Source organism: Hyperolius riggenbachi, chromosome 5 (assembly GCF_040937935.1).
Source record: "Hyperolius riggenbachi isolate aHypRig1 chromosome 5, aHypRig1.pri, whole genome shotgun sequence".
Lineage (NCBI taxonomy): Eukaryota > Metazoa > Chordata > Amphibia > Anura > Hyperoliidae > Hyperolius > Hyperolius riggenbachi.
Window position 1 is genome coordinate 449,438,526 of NC_090650.1, and position 23,014 is coordinate 449,461,539.

Below are 23,014 nucleotides of genomic sequence, written 5' to 3' on the forward strand. Positions count from 1 at the left end.
GTGATCTGTGGTGATCTGGTGGTGATCTACACTGGATAGTGCTGGTGATCTGTGGTGATCTGGTGGTGATCTACACTGGATAGTGCTGGTGATCTGTGGTGATCTGGTGGTGATCTACACTGGATAGTGCTGGTGATCTGGTGGTGATCTGGTGGTGATCTACACTGGATAGTGCTGGTGATCTGGTGGTGATCTACATTGGATAGTGCTGGTGATCTGTGGTGATCTGGTGGTGATCTACACTGGATAGTGCTGGTGATCTGGTGGTGATCTACATTGGATAGTGCTGGTGATCTGTGATGATCTGGTGGTGATCTACACTGGATAGTGCTGGTGATCTGGTGGTGATCTACACTGGATAGTGCTGGTGATCTGTGGTGAACTGGTGGTGATCTACACTGGATAGTGCTGGTGATCTGTGGTGATCTGGTGGTGATCTACACTGGATACTGCTGGTGATCTGTGGTGATCTGGTGATGATCTACACTGGATAGTGCTGGTGATCTGTGGTGATCTGGTGGTGATCTACACTGGATAGTGCTGGTGATCTGTGGTGATCTGGTGGTGATCTACACTGGATACTGCTGGTGTTCATCTGTGGTGATCTACACTGGATAGTGCTGGTGATCTGTGGTGATCTGGTGGTGATCTACACTGGATACTGCTGGTGTTCATCTGTGGTGATCTACACTGGATAGTGCTGGTGATCTGGTGGTGATCTACATTGGATAGTGCTGGTGATCTGTGATGATCTGGTGGTGATCTACACTGGATAGTGCTGGTGATCTGGTGGTGATCTACACTGGATAGTGCTGGTGATCTGTGGTGAACTGGTGGTGATCTACACTGGATAGTGCTGGTGATCTGTGGTGATCTGGTGGTGATCTACACTGGATAGTGCTGGTGATCTGTGGTGATCTGGTGGTGATCTACACTGGATACTGCTGGTGTTCATCTGTGGTGATCTACACTGGATAGTGCTGGTGATCTGTGGTGATCTGGTGGTGATCTACACTGGATACTGCTGGTGTTCATCTGTGGTGATCTACACTGGATAGTGCTGGTGTTCATCTGTGGTGATCTACACTGGATAGTGCTGGTGTTCATCTGTGGTGATTAGAGATGTCGCAAACTTCCGCGGAAGGTTCGGTTCGTGCAAAAGTTCGCGAACCGCAATAGACTTCAATGGGGAGGCGAACTTGAAAAATAAAAAATTTATGCTGGCCACAAAAGTGATGGAAAAGATGCTTCAGGGGTTCTAACACCTGGAGGGGGGCATGGCGGAGTGGGATACACGCCAAAAGTCCCGGGGAAAAATCTGGATTTGACGCAAAGCAGCGTTTTAAGGGCAGAAATCACATTGGGCTTGATTCACAAAGCGGTGCAAACTGTTTAGCATGGGCGTGCTAAACAGTTAGCACGTGAAGTGGCGTTCGCGGACTTTTGCGCGGGTGGTAAACAGTTTGCACCACTTTGTGAATCAAGCCCATTGAATGCTAAATTGCAGGCCTAAAGTGCTTTCAAACATCTTGCATGTGTATACATCAATCAGGGAGTGTAATTAGAGTACTGCTTCACACTGACACACCAAACTCACTGTGTAACGCACCGCAAGCAGCTGTTTGCGTAGTGACGGCCATGCTGGACTGGTGCGCACTGTGGTGAGAGTGTAGGCCGTGGCGGTTTTCAAGCCCATATGGTCGCCTGGCTGAGGTAGCTCAATGATAGAACAACAGTGACTGTCCAGCTGATCAAATTTGGTCTGACCACAATGAAGCAACGACCTTATTATCTTTTGTGTGCCACCCCCACCCGAGACACTCAAATAGCCGGCCAGGGCCGGATTTGTACTTTTTACCGCCCAAGGCCAACTATACTGTCTGTATGGTTGTTAGCTCTGTGTGCCCCAATGAGAATTCCCCTTACTTTCCATCATTGGATGTCACAGACAATAGCTATTTTAGTAATATGCGTATACTGTATTTTTCGCCGTATAAGACGCACTTTTTCTCCCCCAAAAATGGGGAGAAAAAGTCCCTGCGTCTTATACGGCAAAGGCAGGGAATCCCCAACTTAATAACGCCCGCCGTTCCGAACCGCCGACCCGCCGCCATGTTGGGGATTCCCTGCCTGCTTTCCCTATGCCTGCCCGAGTCTCCTGGCCCCTCCAGATGAAAATGTCAATAGCAGCGTCAACTTACCTTTGGCAGGCTCCTGCGCTGATCCTATATCATCGCGCTACCCCCCGCTAGCCTCCTCTGCCTCCCCCCTCTGTATCTGGCCCTCCCGGGGGAAGGAATAAGTATCGGCAGCTTACCTCCGCAGTGCGCCCGCGATGACTGCAGACGTCCGTCTTCAGGGCACTTCTCGCTCTAGTGGCCGGCTTTGAACTGCGCGTCATCAGTTCAAGCCGGTCACTAGAGCGAGAAGTGCTCTGAAGACGGACGTCTGCAGTCATTGCGGGCGCACTGCGGAGGTAAGCTGCCGATACTTATTCCTTCACCCGGGGGGGGGGGGGCAGAAATCGATATTGCGATCGCGCGCAATGCGAAAATTCGCGCGAAAACGGCCGTGCTAACAGTTAGCACTCTTTTGTGAATCAAGCCCATTGTGTCACCATGAGAGTTAGGCTGATGTGTACCTGCAGGATAGAGCTTACAGGTCTTGCAGGGACGACACAAATACAGGAAAGAGAGTTCAAAGGTTAAAGCTGTCCTTGTAGATAGGGATGGCTGCATAGAGCAGCTTTACTGCCCCTCACTGAGCCGCCCCTAAATTTCTGGTGCAAATTCAACGCGGAAATGAGATTGCTGCCATTGTCACACACCACGTTGCCGATCTCCAGCTGGTGCGGGGTCAGCCATTGCTCCACCTGTTTGTTAAGAGCAGCCAGGAGAGCTGCTCCAGTGTGACTCTCCGCTTTGAGGCAAGACATGTCTAAGATGGCGTGACACCGTCGTACCTGGCATGCAGCATAGGCCCTGGGGTGCTGGGGCTGTGTAGCTGGATAGGAGACCGCGGCACCAGCCAAGGAGGAGGATGACGACAGCGAAAAGGATGTAGCAGGTGGAGAGGAGGTGGCAGGAGGCCTGCCTGCAAGCCATGGAGGTGTCACAAGTTGATCCGCTGCGCAGCCACGTACTCCCTGCTTGCTGCCATCGGTCACCAGGTTGACCCAATGGGCTGTGTACGTAATGTAGCGGCCTTGCCCATGCTCGGCAGACCAGGCATACGTGGTCAGGTGGACCCTTGCCCCAACGCTCTTCGCAATAGATGACACCACTTGCCTCTCAACTGCACGGTACAGTTTGGGTATGGCCTTTTGTGAAAAATAATTTCGGCCTGGTATCTTCCACTGCTGTGTACCAATGGCCACAAATTTACGGAAAGCCTCTGACTCCACCAGCTGGTATGGTAATAGCTAGCGAGCTAATAGGCCACACCAGCTGTCAGACGCCGGGCAAGAGGGTGACTGGCAGACATTTGCTTCTTACACTCAAATACTTCCTTCACGGACAGCTGGCTACTGCTGTGGGCAGAGGAGAAGGAACCGCTCAAGGGCAGAGTCGGTGTGGAGGAGGGTGGCTGTGAAGGTGCAAGGTAGAAAGCGGCTGAAGAAGATGATGCACCAGAAGTAGGAAGAGGAGAAGGAGGGTGACTTGTCTTTTGGGTGCTGCTTTTCCTCAGGTGTTCTTCCCATAGCTGTTTGTGCCTTTTCTCCAGGTGCCTTCGTAAGGCACTTGTCCCTACGTAAGAGTTGGCCTTTCCACGGCTCAATTTTTGCTGGCAGAGACAACAGATGGCTTTGCTCCGATCTGAGACACACATGTTAAAAAATGTCCAAACCGCTGAACCCCCCCTGGGGTGATGGCGCTACGGTGGCATCAGCAGCTGACGTTGAAGGGCATGTTGGCTGTCTGGCCATAGCTGGTGATACATGGCGCCGGACACTGCCCCCAGCTGTTTCTGAGGACGAGCTCCCTCTACTTCTATCATGGAGTCATCTCCTCCTACTCCTCTCTGACTCCCCCTCTGAACTGTCCCGCTGGTCATCTCCTCTATTGGGAACATACCACGCATCCGTATAATCGTCATCATAATCCTCCTGCCCAGCTTCGCTTTCCTCAGATACCTCCACAACTGCACAAACATCAGGTGGTTCATCATCCCCCTCCTCACACGTTACGTCCATACTATCGCCACCTAACTATGAGGTGGTGTACCTGAGCCTTCATCTTATTGGCTGTGAATCAGTGATTTCACCACCAAATAACTCCTGCGAAGTGTCAAATGCAGCGGATGAAGTGCTTGTACTAGCGCTGGTGGCTGCGGGAGATGAGGTGTTCTGTGTTGCTAAATAATCAACCACGTCCTGACAATCTTGGGAAGTGATGGGACGTGCCTTCTTCTGAGCACTGTACTTTGGGCCAGGGCCACACGAAATCACATCTACACGACCTCGCACAGACCTGCCAGGTGGCCTTCCTCTGAGTCTTCCTCTACCTGCTTTGTCCATTTTGTCCATCTCGGGGGTTGCGAGGTATATGAAGTGAGGTGGGTTCACTGAACAGTAAAGGTAGTTATATGCAGTAAGTTGGGTTCACTGAACAGTAAAGGTAGTTATATGCAGTGAGGTGGGTTCACTGAACACAAAAGGTAGTTAGATGCAGTGAGGTGGGTTCACTGAACAGTAAAGGTGTAATATCCGAGGCAGCTGCGGCGAACAGCACCGCCGCCGCAACTGCCTCCATGCGCTCATCCGTCCGCTCGGCGTCCAGGACGTCGAGGACGGAACGTTCTGTCAGCCAGGAGCTCGTCTTAGCGCGCAGGCGCGCACACAGACGGGACCTTTATGCCGGGAGGAAGCCCGTCAGCTGACCTGCTGGTCGGCTGATGTCAGAGGAGTCCCACGGAGCCCAGGATTGGCTGATGCGGAGGAGCGTGCCGGTGGGATCTCCTCTGCTTCATAAGCCTCCGGGTTCATTGTTGCCTTGTCTGTTGTCGTGAATACTAGCGTGTTAGCGCACAGACCTTAGGTAGTTCCCTGGTGTTGATGCTACGGATTTCACACCAAGCATAGGAATTGCAGTCTTGTTATTGTTTAGACTAGTTCCGGGGTGTTGTTGCCAAGGATTTCACACCCAGGCTAGGATATTGTTATTGTATTGATCTCCTGTGTACGACTCTGGCTAGCACTCTGACTTAGAATCTGTTTTCTGATCCTGTACTTCTGCCCATCTGCCTACCTGTTGCTGAACCTCGGCCTGATTACTGATTACTCTCTTGTCTCATGATTCTATACCAATACTTACCTCTCTGTTGCCGAACCTTGCCTGCCTGACCATTCTACTCACCTGTGGGCCCTCGCCACTGGTGAGGTACTAGTTACACCAGCTCCTCTGATGGAACAGTTCTGTTAAGCTGTAGTACAGCCCCAATTACCTGCTCTTATAGAGTATCTGTCATTGTAGTAGTATTGTCTCTCCTAGGCTCCAGTACAATCTGAGTCACCTACTCCCCGGGAGATTCAGCCCCTTCATTATTGTACTCTCCAGCCTGCTGGAGCTTGAACGCTAGTGCACGCATAGTGTACTGATAGTACCTCAACAGCCCCTCTGGTGAGGTCTCGTCAAACTATTAAAAGTTACTGTTGCACCCAAACACTTACACTTTGTTAGGTGTCCAGAGGTTAGTCATACTTGTATTATTGGTGATTCTGCAGATCATCAATAATCAGATACTCTCTGCGTGCTGACACCAATCGTTACAAAAGGTAGTTAGATGCAGTGAGGTGGGTTCACTCAACACAAAAGGTAGTTAGATGCAGTGAGGTGGGTTCACTCTACACAAAAGGTAGTTAGATGCAGTGAGGTGGGTTCACTGAACAGTAAAGGTAGTTATATGCAGTGAGCTGGGTTCACTCAACACAAAAGGTAGTTAGATGCAGTGAGGTGGGTTCACTGAACAGTAAAGGTAGTTATATGCAGTGAGGTGGGTTCACTCAACAGTAAAAGTAGTTATATGCAGTGAGCTGGGTTCACTCAACACAAAAGGTAGTTAGATGCAGTGAGGTGGGTTCACTGAACAGTAAAGGTAGTTATATGCAGTGAGGTGGGTTCACTCTACACAAAAGGTAGTTAGATGCAGTGAGGTGGGTTCACTCAACACAAAAGGTAGTTAGATGCAGTGAGGTGGGTTCACTCAACACAAAGGCCCTGATTCACAAAGCGGTGATAACTCAGTTATCACGCCTAAAAGACTTTAGGCGTGATAAGCCGTGCAAAGCTGAGTTATCACCGATTTGTGCTGCTCTTCGCGCGAAGCTTCCGCGCGCAAAGTTTTGCGCGCGTAGCGCACCGCGCTGCGCACGCAAAGTCCCATAGGGCTCAATGGACGCTGCGCGCGAAGCACGGTACACTGCGCGCGCAGCGCGGTGCGCTACGCATGCAAAACTTTGCGCGCGTGAGATCGCGCGAGTTTCTTCTTATCACGCCTAAACTGAGTTTAGGCGTGATAAAGGGCTTTTCACAGGCGTGCAAACACTTTGCACCGCTTTGTGAATCAAGCCCAAAAGGTAGTTAGATGCAGTGAGGTGGGTTCACTCAACAGTAAAGGTAGTTAGATGCAGTGAGCTGGGTTCACTCAACACAAAAGGTAGTTAGATGCAGTGAGGTGGGTTCACTGAACAGTAAAGGTAGTTAGATGCAGTGAGCTGGGTTCACTCAACACAAAAGGTAGTTACATGCAGTAAGGTGGTTCACTCAACACAAAGGTAGGTAGGTATATGCAGTGATGAGGTGGGTTAACTAACCACAACAGGTACTGGGTATATGCAGTACTGGGTAGTACAATGTGCAGCTCCCTGTCAGGCTGTCACACACACAGGCAGTCAGTCACTGAATCATGTGCTGGGCTGCTGGCAGTGGCACACACAGTATGAATTAGCAAGGCTGTGCATGCAACAAAAGTGTCAGTTTAAAACACAGAATTTTTTTTTTCAAAGAACAGGATTAGCTCTGAAAAGAGCTGTTGAGGGGTGCTATTAAAGCAATAATAATCAGCCAGGAGCAGCTAAGAAGCCAAGAGCCTAACTAATCTTTCCGTAGGAGAACAATTCTGCAGCAGCTCACCCTAGTCTGTCTAATAGCAGGCAGACGAGTGAGTCTAATGGCCGGCGGACCCTGCCTTATATAGGGGGTGGGTGGGGCTCCAGGGCTGAGTGTAGCCGGATTGGCTACAATGTGCCTGCTGACTGTGATGCAGTGGGTCAAAGTTGACCCTCCATGTGCATTATGGGGCGAATCGAACTTCCGAGAAAGTTCGCCTTTGCCAGCGAAGGCTAACCACCCGTTGTTTGCCTGGAACCGTTTGCCGGCGAACCGTTCGCTACATCTCTAGTGGTGATCTGGTGGTGCCTGATCTTCACTGGATAGTGGTGGTGATCTGTGATGATCTGGTGGTGATCTACATTGGATATTGCTGGTGATCTGGTGGTAATCTACATTGGATAGTGCTGGTGATCACTGGTGATCTGGTGGTGATCTACGCTGGATAGTGCCGGTGATCTGTGGTGATCTGGTGGTGATCTACATTGGATACTGGTGGTGGTGATCTGTGGTGATCTGGTTGTGATCTACATTGGATAGTGGTGGTGATCTCTGGTGATCTATATTGGATAGTGCTGGTGGATCTGTGGTGATCTGGTTGGGTTCTATATTGGATAGTGCTGGTGGATCTGTGGTGATCTGGTTGTGATCTACATTGGATAGTGGTGAGGGTGATCTGTGGTGCCTGATCTTAGCGTTGCTCAGATACAATCCGTGATCATGCCATAGCCAGGTTTCATGAGCATTTTTTCACTATGGGCCTGATTCACAAAGCGGTGATAACTCAGTTATCACGCCTAAAAGACTTTAGGCATGATAAGCTTTGCACCGCTGAGGTAGCACCGATTTGTGCTCTTTATCGCGCGCAAAGTCCCGCGCGAAAAGTTTTGCGTGCGCAATCGCGCAACTCCGCGCGCAGCGCCCATAGGGTTTAATGGGCGTATCGCGCGTGCTGCACCGTGCGCCGCGCAATTGCGCGCACAATACTTTGCGCGCGGAAAATTTGCGCGAGTTTCTTCTTATCATGCCTAAACTGAGTTTAGGCATGATAAAGGGCTTTTCACTGGCGTGCTAACTGTTAGCACCGCTTTGTGAATCAGGCCCCATCTGACATCGTGATGCGAATCTGTGATCGGGAATCGATCACGGAATTCAATCACGGATGCAGCCGTTATTTTGCGTATTCGGCCCAGAAAAAATAGCCGTGATTATAAGCTGAAAAAACGGCGTATTTAGCGGTTATTAGCAGAGCCTCCTCACATGATATAAAGTATTAACCACTACAGTCGGCGGGTTTTGGCACGATTTAATCACCAATACTTTTTCATTGGAAACTTTAAACTCAATTTTCTCAAAAAACTATAAGGTCTTTTTGAAAAATCTTTTTTTTTCTGTAAGTTGTATCCACTGATCACCGTTATAATCCATAATGTGGATTGGGGCATGTATGGGGGCTGTGCTATTAACGTTAAAGTCAAATCCAGATAACAAACCCGTGATCACGGATTTACAGGCAATCACAGATAAAATCCAAGTCAAAAGATAGAAGACCGAGAGCCCAATATAGTGTAGTATGTATTAGTGGGGGATGAGAATGATGAAAGTAAATAATATACTCACAAGTCAGGGTTGCCACAAGCGCAACCACTGAAAATGCAGGTGGGGAGAACAAGCCTGTCCCCACTCAGGAGTAAAAACGTCGCTCTCTGTGGATAGAAGAATTGTAGGGCAGAACACCCTTCCACCAAGGGTGGACTTCTGGATACGTCAAGGTGTACAGAGGCGCCGAAAGAGTAAAAATGGCTAAAAAGTTAAAATGTTTTGGTCGCGGTGGTGGACCGGCCGACCATCAACGGACAACAAGGCTGTTGTTTTTCAATAAATATATACAAAATTTATTTAGAAAGCTCCCAGCAAATAGTCGCAACGCGTTTCACGGGTAGCAACCCGCTTCTTCAGGCAATAGGGGGCAGGAGCAACAACACTGAAAAGGACAGAGATACATAGCTAGCATCAGCATATATACTGTGTGTGTTACATAGTACAGAATTAGTAAGTTATATATACACATAGTTTTTCTGGTAAGAATAGTGTTAATAAATATATATTATCACTGACAAGTCATAAAACATAGTTACACTTGTGTAAAACATTGCTTGTTGCAGAGTGTGTGTCCATGATGTGGGGACGTTTGGGTTAGTAACTGTGTGTAATTCCCATGGGAAGAATCTATTTGTGGGCTGTGCTGGCTTAGTAGCAATTAGTGCTGCTTATTAATGGAGTGATGGTTACATGTAGTAGAGAGCGTGGTGGAGTGAGAAGGATACAACGACATGATAGTGCTATATTGTTGCCTGGATGGGGGGAAGTATACACTTACCAGCGTCAAGTCTGGATAAAGCTTGGCACCTCTGTGTCAGTAGATCGTGTGTGTTGGGTTTATGAGGGGAATATGGGCGGTGCCGAGGGACGTGAGGGGGGTGTGGCGATGTAAGGGACAGGATTAGGCCGCCTTTGTTGATTGGCCAATGCGGAGGGGGTGGGCAGGGCCTCTCAGCGGCCGTGATGCGCGCGCTGGGTCTCATGAGTTCCAGTGATCTGCGCGGGGGATTATGGGGCGAGTGCGACGTGGCGCTGTGCGAGTGCGCATGTGCGCGCTACGTCACAGTACTGTGGAGTGTGTGGAACGCATCACACACTTCCGCACTTCAGCTTGGCCAGTCGGGGGAAGGGGAGGGGAGGAGAGAGGAGGCGTGTTACCCATATAGGCTTCAGTATACAGGCTATGTATACTATTTTAGATCTCCAAGTGGTATAATAGTTTTTTCTGAAGGAAAGACTTAATCTCCGTTCCCCCTATATTTGTTTTATTCCGTGTAGCTTTGTTAATATTTTAGTTATACTCAATATAGAGCGCTGCTGCCCTCCAGTGGTCAATAAAAAAACACACCTCTTGCAATATCGTATACAATTAGGGGATGCATATGCAACTACATTGTGAGAGAATGTTTAAGCCAGACATTGTTAATAATAAAAAACACTTATCCTCTAAAACTTGATATAACCCTGTCTGCTTTTGGGTGATTTTCAGGATCATAATTGACTTAGAACAAACATAAAATAACATAAAAAACATAAAAACAGACATAAAATACAGACATAAAATACAGACATAAAAATCCGGTACAATTTGACATTAAAAAGTCTTGTGATTATTTATTAAAAGGAGAGGACGAATAAAATCTGAGACGAAATCTGTAATGAGATGATATATTAATAGATTTTCTCCAGCTGCTCGTTAAAGAGAACCAGAGATGAAGCACCCTCTTGTATTTTACCTTATACATCAGTGGGAACATGACAGTAAACACCTAATCTGCCCTTTGTTTCATTGTTCTCTGTGTAATCTGACTGTTATCACGTCTGATAAGAATCCCCGACTGAGAAGTCAGGCTGCTCCGTCTAGCTTTGCTACAGAAAGATTATAGCTAAGTCTGTCTTCTGTGGTGTTATTTCAAGCCCAAGCCTGCCCCCTTGTGGCTTTGCTATAATGACTCAGCTATAATCATTCCCAGCAAAGCCAGATTTAATTGCTCAGTCTCGGATTCTTGTGACTGCTGTTAACAGACACTTTTAGCAGTGAGGAGGAAACAGAGAGCATGGTAAGTGTTTTCTCTAATGTTCTTACTGATATACATGGTAAAATACACAAGGGTGCTTCCTCTCTGGTTCCCTTTAAGGCCACCTGGAGTGAGCGATTTTAGGATTTGGATCCAGTACATCTCACGTGCTTTTAGAAGCTCAAACGAGTTGAATCGGTTTTGTGGAATTGTATCAATGAGTGTGATGTGGAATAATTCCGGGTTACTGTCGTGGTGGGTGGTGAAGTGTCGCGATACGCTGTGCAGGGGGTATTTTTTGATTATATTCCTTTTATGTTGTCCAATTCTTGATCTTGCGGGTTGAGTGGTCCTACCCACATATTGGAGCTGGCATGGGCATGTGATGATATAAATTACATATTTTGACTCACAGTTGAGGTGGTATTTGATTTGGTGCTCTGTTTTGGTGACCTGGGAATGAAATGTCGTGGCCCGGTGGACAAAGCTGCAGGCCAGGCATTTTTTGTGATTACATGGGGCTGATCCTGTGGGGGAATCTATTGGGGTCGGGGTGGGGTCTTCCTGAGGTGTGCGTAGCCTACTAGGAGCCAGTAGACCGCGCAAGTTGGGGGCACGCCTGTACGTGACCGCTGGTTTTGGAGTCAGGATAGGGCGGAGGTGGGGATCCTGAAGTAGGATTTCCCACCTTTTGTTGAGTATATTACGGATGGATGAGTGTTGGGCGCTGTATTTTGTGATGAACCGGGGTATGTCGTTAGTCTGGGAATTGTTGGTGGGAAGTGGGGGATTCTGCATTCTGGCTTTATGTTGTGCGTCTCTTAGTAGTTTTTTGGGGTATTTGCGGTCTATGAATTTTTTGGTTAAGATTTTGGATTGGGTATTGTATGTCTGTGTCTCTGTGCAGTTGCGGTATATCCTTCTGTATTGGCTGTACGGGGTGTTTCTGGTCCAGGGTCGATGGTGAAAGCTATGTAATGTATACACCCCGTACAGCCAATACAGAAGGATATACCGCAACTGCACAGAGACACAGACATACAATACCCAATCCAAAATCTTAACCAAAAAATTCATAGACCGCAAATACCCCAAAAAACTACTAAGAGACGCACAACATAAAGCCAGAATGCAGAATCCCCCATCCCCCACCAACAATTCCCAGATTAATGACATACCCCGGTTCATCACAAAATACAGCGCCCAACACTCATCCATCCGTAATATACTCAACAAAAGGTGGGAAATCCTACTTCAGGATCCCCACCTCCGCCCTATCCTGACTCCAAAACCAGCGGTCACGTACAGGCGTGCCCCCAACTTGCGCGGTCTACTGGCTCCTAGTAGGCTACGCACACCTCAGGAAGACCCCACCCCGACCCCAATAGATTCCCCCACAGGATCAGCCCCATGTAATCACAAAAAATGCCTGGCCTGCAGCTTTGTCCACCGGGCCACGACATTTCATTCCCAGGTCACCAAAACAGAGCACCAAATCAAATACCACCTCAACTGTGAGTCAAAATATGTAATTTATATCATCACATGCCCATGCCAGCTCCAATATGTGGGTAGGACCACTCAACCCGCAAGATCAAGAATTGGACAACATAAAAGGAATATAATCAAAAAATACCCCCTGCACAGCGTATCGCGACACTTCACCACCCACCACGACAGTAACCCGGAATTATTCCACATCACACTCATTGATACAATTCCACAAAACCGATTCAACTCGTTTGAGCTTCTAAAAGCACGTGAGATGTACTGGATCCAAATCCTAAAATCGCTCACTCCAGGTGGCCTTAAAGGGAACCAGAGAGGAAGCACCCTTGTGTATTTTACCATATATATCAGTAAGAACATTAGAGAAAACACTTACCATGCTCTCTGTTTCCTCCTCACTGCTAAAAGTGTCTGTTAACAGCAGTCACAAGAATCCCAGACTGAGCAATTAAATCTGGCTTTGCTGGGAATGATTATAGCTGAGTCATTATAGCAAAGCCACAAGGGGGCAGGCTTGGGCTTGAAATAACACCACAGAAGACAGACTTAGCTATAATCTTTCTGTAGCAAAGCTAGACAGAGCAGCCTGACTTCTCAGTCGGGGATTCTTATCAGACGTGATAACAGTCAGATTACACAGAGAACAATGAAACAAAGGGCAGATTAGGTGTTTACTGTCATGTTCCCACTGATGTATAAGGTAAAATACAAGAGGGTGCTTCATCTCTGGTTCTCTTTAACGAGCAGCTGGAGAAAATCTATTAATATATCATCTCATTACAGATTTCGTCTCAGATTTTATTCGTCCTCTCCTTTTAATAAATAATCACAAGACTTTTTAATGTCAAATTGTACCGGATTTTTATGTCTGTATTTTATGTCTGTATTTTATGTCTGTTTTTATGTTTTTTATGTTATTTTATGTTTGTTCTAAGTCAATTATGATCCTGAAAATCACCCAAAAGCAGACAGGGTTATATCAAGTTTTAGAGGATAAGTGTTTTTTATTATTAACAATGTCTGGCTTAAACATTCTCTCACAATGTAGTTGCATATGCATCCCCTAATTGTATACGATATTGCAAGAGGTGTGTTTTTTTTATTGACCACTGGAGGGCAGCAGCGCTCTATATTGAGTATAACTAAAATATTAACAAAGCTACACGGAATAAAACAAATATAGGGGGAACGGAGATTAAGTCTTTCCTTCAGAAAAAACTATTATACCACTTGGAGATCTAAAATAGTATACATAGCCTGTATACTGAAGCCTATATGGGTAACACGCCTCCTCTCTCCTCCCCTCCCCTTCCCCCGACTGGCCAAGCTGAAGTGCGGAAGTGTGTGATGCGTTCCACACACTCCACAGTACTGTGACGTAGCGCGCACATGCGCACTCGCACAGCGCCACGTCGCACTCGCCCCATAATCCCCCGCGCAGATCACTGGAACTCATGAGACCCAGCGCGCGCATCACGGCCGCTGAGAGGCCCTGCCCACCCCCTCCGCATTGGCCAATCAACAAAGGCGGCCTAATCCTGTCCCTTACATCGCCACACCCCCCTCACGTCCCTCGGCACCGCCCATATTCCCCTCATAAACCCAACACACACGATCTACTGACACAGAGGTGCCAAGCTTTATCCAGACTTGACGCTGGTAAGTGTATACTTCCCCCCATCCAGGCAACAATATAGCACTATCATGTCGTTGTATCCTTCTCACTCCACCACGCTCTCTACTACATGTAACCATCACTCCATTAATAAGCAGCACTAATTGCTACTAAGCCAGCACAGCCCACAAATAGATTCTTCCCATGGGAATTACACACAGTTACTAACCCAAACGTCCCCACATCATGGACACACACTCTGCAACAAGCAATGTTTTACACAAGTGTAACTATGTTTTATGACTTGTCAGTGATAATATATATTTATTAACACTATTCTTACCAGAAAAACTATGTGTATATATAACTTACTAATTCTGTACTATGTAACACACACAGTATATATGCTGATGCTAGCTATGTATCTCTGTCCTTTTCAGTGTTGTTGCTCCTGCCCCCTATTGCCTGAAGAAGCGGGTTGCTACCCGTGAAACGCGTTGCGACTATTTGCTGGGAGCTTTCTAAATAAATTTTGTATATATTTATTGAAAAACAACAGCCTTGTTGTCCGTTGATGGTCGGCCGGTCCACCACCGCGACCAAAACATTTTAACTTTTTAGCCATTTTTACTCTTTCGGCGCCTCTGTACACCTTGACGTATGAAAAATCCAAGTCAAATTTGTCAATCAGTTCCAAATCTGGCTCACAATCACGGCTTATCCAGATTTTGGGACTGCAGTGACCGGATTTATTCGAATCGGGGGTATCCGAGCAACACTACCTGATCTACATTGGATAGTGGTGGTGGTGATCTGGTGGTACCTGCTCTACATTGGATAGTGGTGGTGGTGATCTGGTGGTGCCTGCTCTACATTGGATAGTGGTGGTGGTAATCTGGTGGTGCCTGCTCTACATTGGATAGTGGTGGTGATCTGGTGGTGTTTGCTCTACATTGGATAGTGGTGGTGGTAATCTGGTGGTGCCTGCTCTACATTGGATAGTGGTGGTGGTGATCTGGTGGTGCCTGCTCTACATTAAATAGTGGTGGTGGTGATCTGGTGGTGCCTGCTCTACATTGGATAGTGGTGGTGATCTGGTGGTGCCTGCTCTACATTGGATAGTGGTGGTGGTGATCTGGTGGTGCCTGCTCTACATTGGATAGTGGTGGTGGTGATCTGGTGGTGCCTGCTCTACATTGGACAGTGGTGGTGGTGATCTGGTGGTGCCTGATCTACATTGGATAGTGGTGGTGGTGATCTGGTGGTGTTTGCTCTACATTGGATAGTGGTGGTGGTGATCTGGTGGTGCCTGATCTACATTGGATAGTGGTGGTGGTGATCTGGTGGTGCCTGCTCTACATTGGATAGTGGTGGTGATGATCTGGTGGTGCCTGCTCTACATTGGATAGTGGTGGTGATCTGGTGGTGTTTGCTCTACATTGGATAGTGGTGGTGGTGATCTGGTGGTGCCTGCTCTACATCGGATAGTGGTGGTGGTGATCTGGTGGTGTTTGCTCTACATTGGATAGTGGTGGTGGTGATCTGGTGGTGCCTGCTCTACATTGGATAGTGGTGGTGATCTGGTGGTGCCTGATCTACATTGGATAGTGGTGGTGGTGATCTGGTGGTGCCTGCTCTACATTGGATAGTGGTGGTGGTGATCTGGTGGTGCCTGATCTACATTGGATAGTGGTGGTGGTGATCTGGTGGTACCTGCTCTACATTGGATAGTGGTGGTGGTGATCTGGTGGTGCCTGCTCTACATTGGATAGTGGTGGTGGTAATCTGGTGGTGCCTGCTCTACATTGGATAGTGGTGGTGGTGATCTGGTGGTGCCTGCTCTACATTAAATAGTGGTGGTGGTGATCTGGTGGTGCCTGCTCTACATTGGATAGTGGTGGTGATCTGGTGGTGCCTGCTCTACATTGGATAGTGGTGGTGGTGATCTGGTGGTGCCTGCTCTACATTGGACAGTGGTGGTGGTGATCTGGTGGTGCCTGATCTACATTGGATAGTGGTGGTGGTGATCTGGTGGTGTTTGCTCTACATTGGATAGTGGTGGTGGTGATCTGGTGGTGCCTGATCTACATTGGATAGTGGTGGTGGTGATCTGGTGGTGCCTGCTCTACATTGGATAGTGGTGGTGATGATCTGGTGGTGCCTGCTCTACATTGGATAGTGGTGGTGATCTGGTGGTGTTTGCTCTACATTGGATAGTGGTGGTGGTGATCTGGTGGTGCCTGCTCTACATCGGATAGTGGTGGTGGTGATCTGGTGGTGTTTGCTCTACATTGGATAGTGGTGGTGGTGATCTGGTGGTGCCTGCTCTACATTGGATAGTGGTGGTGATCTGGTGGTGCCTGATCTACATTGGATAGTGGTGGTGGTGATCTGGTGGTGCCTGATCTACATTGGATAGTGGTGGTGGTGATCTGGTGGTGTTTGCTCTACATTGGATAGTGGTGGTGGTGATCTGGTGGTGCCTGATCTACATTGGATAGTGGTGGTGGTGATCTGGTGGTGCCTGATCTACATTGGATAGTGGTGGTGGTGATCTGGTGGTGCCTGATCTACATTGGATAGTGGTGGTGGTGATCTGGTGGTGCCTGCTCTACATTGGATAGTGGTGGTGATCTGGTGGTGTTTGCTCTACATTGGATAGTGGTGGTGGTGATCTGGTGGTGCCTGCTCTACATCGGATAGTGGTGGTGGTAATCTGGTGGTGTTTGCTCTACATTGGATAGTGGTGGTGGTGATCTGGTGGTGCCTGCTCTACATTGGATAGTGGTGGTGATCTGGTGGTGCCTGATCTACATTGGATAGTGGTGGTGGTGATCTGGTGGTGCCTGATCTACATTGGATAGTGGTGGTGGTGATCTGGTGGTGCCTGCTCTACATTGGATAGTGGTGGTGATCTGGTGGTGTTTGCTCTACATTGGATAGTGGTGGTGGTGATCTGGTGGTGCCTGCTCTACATTGGATAGTGGTGGTGATCTAGTGGTGTTTGCTCTACATTGGATAGTGGTGGTGGTGATCTGGTGGTGCCTGCTCTACATTGGATAGTGGTGGTGATCTGGTGGTGCCTGATCTACATTGGATAGTGGTGGTGGTGATCTGGTGGTGCCTGCTCTACATCGGATAGTGGTGGTGGTGATCTGGTGGTGTTTGCTCTACATTGGATAGTGGTGGTGGTGATCTAGTGGTGTTTGCTCTACATTGGATAGTGGTGGTGGTGATCTGGTGGTGCTTGATCTACATTGGATGGTGGTGGTGGTGATCTGGTGGTGCCTGATCTACATTGGATAGTGGTGGTGGTGATCTGGTGGTGCCTGCTCTACATTGGATAGTGGTGGTGGTGATCTGGTGGTGCCTGCTCTACATTGGATAGTGGTGGTGGTGATCTGGTGGTGCCTGATCTACATTGGATAGTGGTGGTGGTGATCTGGTGGTGCCTGCTCTACATCGGATAGTGGTGGTGGTGATCTGGTGGTGTTTGCTCTACATTGGATAGTGGTGGTGGTGATCTGGTGGTGCCTGATCTACATTGGATAGTGGTGGTGGTGATCTGGTGGTGCCTGATCTACATTGGATAGTGGTGGTGGTGGTGATCTGGTGGTGCCTGCTCTACATTGGATAATCGTGGTGGTAATCTGGTGGTGCTTGCTCTACATTGGATAGTGGTGGTGGTGATCTGGTGGTGCCTGCTCTACATTGGAGTGTGGTGGTGGTGATCTGGTGGTGCCTGCTCTACATCGGATAGTGGTGGTGGTGGTGATCTGGTGGTGCCTGCTCTACATTGGATAGTGGTGGTGATCTGGTGGTGCCTGCTCTACATTGGATAGTGGTGGTGGTGATCTGGTGGTGCCTGCTCTACATTGGATAGTGGTGGTGGTGATCTGGTGGTGCCTGATCTACATTGGATAGTGGTGGTGATCTGGTGGTGCCTGATCTATATTGGATAGTGGTGGTGGTGATCTGTGGTGATCGGGTGGTAATCTACATTGGATAGTGGTGGTGGTGATCTGTGGTGATCTACATTGGATAGTGGTGGTGGTGATCTGGTGGTGCCTGATCTACATTGGATAGTGATGGAGGTGATCTGGTGGTGCCTGATCTACATTGGATAGTGGTGATGGTGATCTGTGGTGATCGGGAGGTAATCTACATTGGATAGTGGTGATGGTGATCTGTGGTGATCGGGAGGTAATCTACATTGGATAGTGGTAGTGGTGATCTGTGGTGATTGGGTGGTGATCTACATTGGATAGTGGTGATGGTGATCTGTGGTGATCGGGAGGTAATCTACATTGGATAGTGGTAGTGGTGATCTGTGGTGATTGGGTGGTGATCTACATTGGATAGTGGTGGTGGTCTGGTGGTGCCTGATTTACATTGGATAGTGGTGGTGATGATCTGTGGTGATCAGGTGGTGATCTACATTGGATAGTGGTGGTGGTGATCTGGTGGTGCCTGATCTACATTGGATAGTGGTGGTGGTGATCTGGTGGTGCCTGCTCTACATTGGATAGTGGTGGTGGTGATCTGGTGGTGCCTGATCTACATTGGATAGTGGTGGTGATGATCTGTGGTGATCGGGTGGTGATCTACATTGGATAGTGGTGGTGATGATCTGTGGTGATCGGGTGGTGATATACATTGGATAGTGGTGGTGGTGATCTGTGGTGATCTGGTGGTGATCTACATTGGATAGTGGTGGTGGTCTGGTGGTGTCTGATATACATTGGATAGTGGTGGTGGTGGTGGTGATCTGGTGGTGCCTGATCTACATTGGATAGTGGTGCTGGTGGTGATCTGTGGTGATCTGGTGGTGATCTACATTGGATAGTGGTGCTGGTGGTGATCTGTGGTGATCTGGTGGTGATCTACATTGGATAGCCAACATTCTCAGGCAGAGTTCGGGCTGCTCTCTCACCTCTTTGATCTTGATGAGGAAATAGTCGATGAAATCTCGGGGAGCCCCGGGGCTCACAGTGTGGTGATGTTGTTCAATATATTTCTGGATGAAGCGTTTCAGGTCATGACTTTCCTTGAAAATCTTCTGCTTCAGAATCGGCAGATTGAGGAGGATCGGGAACGTGTTTGCCAGCTGTCCAAAGAGAGAAGAAAACGTCAAATCACAGAAGATTCTTCCTGCAATCGTTCCACGCAAAACTTGCCATCGGGTAAACGCCAGACCTCAGCGTGCAATCGTTGTACGGCAGCTCCTTCATGATGTCACTATGATGTCACTACTCGCAATAGAGAGTGCTACCATATCATATATTCATAATGATTGTTATGGCTCCATTTGCAGAACTGATATAACCTGTATACTATGGGCATGATTCACAAAAGCGTGAGAAGTCAGTTATTACACCTGGGCGGAGCTACAAACAGCAAATCAGATTACACCCATTCATGTCAATGGAAAAAATGTAAAAGGCTGCCATTCTCACAGTAATCAAGCCAGAGTCCCCACACATGGCACAGTTGGTCACTTGGTGACTGAGGTTACAAATCCAGGAAAAGTGGGTGGAGCATAAAACAGCCAATCAAATTTCAGCCATTCATTTTAAATGGGAAAATTTAAACTGCAACCATTCTTACACACGCAGGGTTTTCAAACTTGGCACACTTGGTCACTGGGTGAATGAGATTAAGATTTAGCAAAGTGGGTGGAGCCTACAACAGCCAATCAAAATGCACCTATTGATTTTTAAGGGGAATATTTAAACTGCTGCCATTCTTACACTGTTAATGGCAGAGGCTTCAAACTTGCTACAGTCGGTCATTGGGTGATTGGGGTCCCAATTCACTAAAGGGGCGTGGAAGATTTCCTTGGTGGATAAACTGCTTCCATTCACACATTTTTGATGTCAGGACCCCAAAGCTCACAAACTTGGTCATTGAGTGACTGTGTGTCAAAGTTACAAAAAGAGGGCGGAGCCAAAAATAAAGTTCACTAGGAAAATATAAACTGCAGCCATTCTTACACTGTTACTGGCAGGGTTCTCAAACGTTGCCCAGTTGGTCACTGGGTGACTGGGATTAATATTCGGAAAAGTGGGTGGAGCCTACAACAGCCAATCAAAATTTACCTATTGATTTTCAAGGGGAATATTTAAATTGCTGCCATTCTTACACTGTTAATAGCAGATGCCTCAAACCTGGTACAGTTGGTCATTGGGTGACTGGGGTTCAAATGCTGGAGAGGGGTGAAGGCACAAACAGCCAATCTGATTGGTTTAATTTCTATAGGAATATGCACATTATTGATGCCAAAGACCCCAAAGCTCACAAACTTGGTCCCTGAGTGTTTGTGTGGTAGGGTTAGAAAAGGTGGGTGGAGCTGGGTGATGAGCTCAAATTCAGAAACGGGGTGGAGCCACAAACAGCTAATCAGATTTGTTTAATTTCAATGAGAACATAACAATTATTGATATTTAGGACCCCAAAGCTCATAAACTGGGTAATTGAGTGACTGTATGTCAGGGTTAGAAAAAGTGGGCAGTAACAACAACTACATTTTTTACATAGGAAAATATAAACTGCAACCATTCTTACACTCTTAATGGCAGAGGCCTCAAACCTGATACAGTCAGTCATTGGGTGACTGGGGTCCCAATTCACTAAAGGGGTGGAGCCACAAACAGCCAATCAGATTTGTTAGATTGATTTCAGCCATTTTGTTATTGGCGGGGTTCTCAAACTTGACACAGTTGGTCACTGGGTGACTGGGACTAATATTCAGGAAAGTGGGTGGAGCCTACAGCAGCCAATCAAAATTCACCTATTGATTTTCAAGGGGAATATTTACATTGCTTGGTCCCCACCTCTTTTCCATCTACATGCATGGTCTTGGTGATTTAATCAACTCATTCGGGTTTCAATACCACCTCTATGCAGACGATACACAACTGTACCTCTCTGCCCCAGACCTTAACTCCCTCCTTAAACGTGTTCCTGACTGCTTGTCTGCTATATCCTCCTTCATGTCCTCTTGCTTCCTAAATCTTAATATGAGTAAAACTGAACTAATAATTTTTCCACCGTCTCTGTCCACCTCCCTGCCTGAAGTAACTATAAATGTTAATAACACTCCCATAACTTCAGTTCCCAAAGCTCGGTGCTTGGGGGTAATATTCCACTCATATCTCTCTTTTATTCCTCATGTTCACTCCATAACCAGCTCCTGCCATCTCCAACTCAAAAACATATCTCGCATCCGTCCCTTTCTCACTCAAGACACAACCAAAATGTTAATACATGCTCTTATAATATCTCGTCTGGACTACTGCAATGTGCTACTTTGTGGACTACCTTCTAACAAACTGGCCCCGCTCCAGTCAGTACTGAACTCAGCTGCTCGTCTCATTCATCTCTCTTCTCGATCTTCCTCTGCCGACCCTCTTTGCCAAGCTCTTCACTGGCTGCCAATTAACCAGAGGATTCAGTTCAAACTCCTAACCCTAATCTACAAAGCTCTCCACAATCTCTCTCCCCGGTACATATCCTCATTAATCTCCAGATACAAACCCAATCGCAATCTCAGATCGGCACATGATCTTCTGTTGTCCTCCTCTAGAATCACCTCCTCACATTCACGTTTACAAGACTCCGCACGCGCTTCACCCCTCCTCTGGAATCCCCTCCCACAACACATCCGTCACTCGCCAACCTTTGTTACCTTTAAACGCTCTCTAAAAACACACTTGTTCCAACAAGCGTATGCGCTACCTTAGGCCACTTCCCTTTGTACTAAGACCAAATTGCACTCCTACTAGGTATCCTAAAACACAGCGCCTCTATATATTTGCTGCATACTACCCCTCCTCCTGTCCCCCCCCCCCCCATTCCCTTTAGATTGTAAGCTCGCAAGGGCAGGGCTCTCTCCCCCTTTTGTGTCTTGGTAACCATTATACATTTTATTCATCCTGTTAATTTTATCACTGTCATTACCAATTCTATAATTTGTATTTTGTATCATTCTTTGTATTTTGTCACTAATTATGTATCTTGTATATTGGTGTACACCATTGTCTGTATTATTATGTACCCCATGTTTGTTTCTTACTTTGTACAGCGCCACGGAATATGTTGGCGCTTTATACATCAATAATAATAATAATAATAATAATTGCTGCCATTCTTACACTCTTAATGGCAGAGGCCTCAAAGCTGTTTGGTTACTCAGTTGTACTGGTCCAAGCCCTATCTCATACAGCCTTTTCAATCCCTGCCATGTACTGATGAGGACCAAAAGTCCAAAACAGGCTGTCTTCATGTGGGTTTGATATGGCTGTGTAAAATTTAAAGCTATAGGCTTTCTATACACCAGCGGCTCTGGATGCTTGCCTGGCTTAACAAGGGCGAAAAGGGATAATTTGCATATTTAGTAGTAGTGCATTGTGGGTAACCACAAATGTTCACTTATAGCTGAATTATTGCAAATTTCCTTCTGTTTTAAGAAGGCAATTACACCAAGCTTTGCTTTTTTAGTAGGAGGGCTTTTTGGTTCCTTTTATCCCCCTATACATTCCTAGTACTTTGGGTCTCCCTGAGCTGTCTCTCTGCTACAGTCAGTCACTGGGAGACTTGGGTTTAAATTCTGAAAAGGGGGAGGGCCACAAACAGCCAATCAGATTTGTTTAATTCCAATGGGAAAATGCAACTTATTAATGCCAAGGACCCCAAAGCTCATAATATTGGTCATTGAGTGACTGTATGGAAAGGTTAGAAAAAAAGTGGGTGGAGCCAAAAACAACTAACTTTTTACATGGGGAAATATAAACTGCAGCCATTCTTACATTGTTACTGGAGGATTCTCAAACTTGACACTTGGTTGGTCACTGAGTGACTGGGATTAATATTCAGGGAAGTGGGTGGAGCCTACAACAGCCAATCAAAATTCACCTATTGATTTTCAAGGGGAATATTAAAGCTGCTGTCAATATAGGCTTCAAACCTGCTAAAGTCGGTCGTTAAGTGTCTGGGGTTCAAATTCACTAAAGGGGCGGAGCCACAAACAGCCAATCAGATTTCTTTGCTGGATAAACTGCTTCCATTAGCACAATTTTGATGTCAGGAACCTGAAAGCTCACAAAGTTGGTCATTGAGTAGTGACTGTGTGTCAAGGTTACAAAAACTGGGTGGAGTCTACAACA

The 23,014-nt window shown here is 47.2% G+C and overlaps 1 protein-coding gene across 5 annotated transcripts in view; it reads right to left on the reverse strand.

Annotated features, from left to right (window-relative positions):
* The window catches only part of LOC137519287 (cytochrome P450 2C8-like), a 138,088-nt gene that overhangs the window by 35,860 nt on the left and 79,214 nt on the right, over positions 1–23,014 (reverse strand). For all 5 annotated transcript variants that reach the window (XM_068238229.1, XM_068238230.1, XM_068238227.1 and 2 more), the window contains exon 6: positions 18,784–18,957. In XM_068238229.1, coding sequence (XP_068094330.1) covers positions 18,784–18,957 — 174 coding nt within the window. The remainder of the gene's footprint in view (positions 1–18,783; positions 18,958–23,014) is intronic.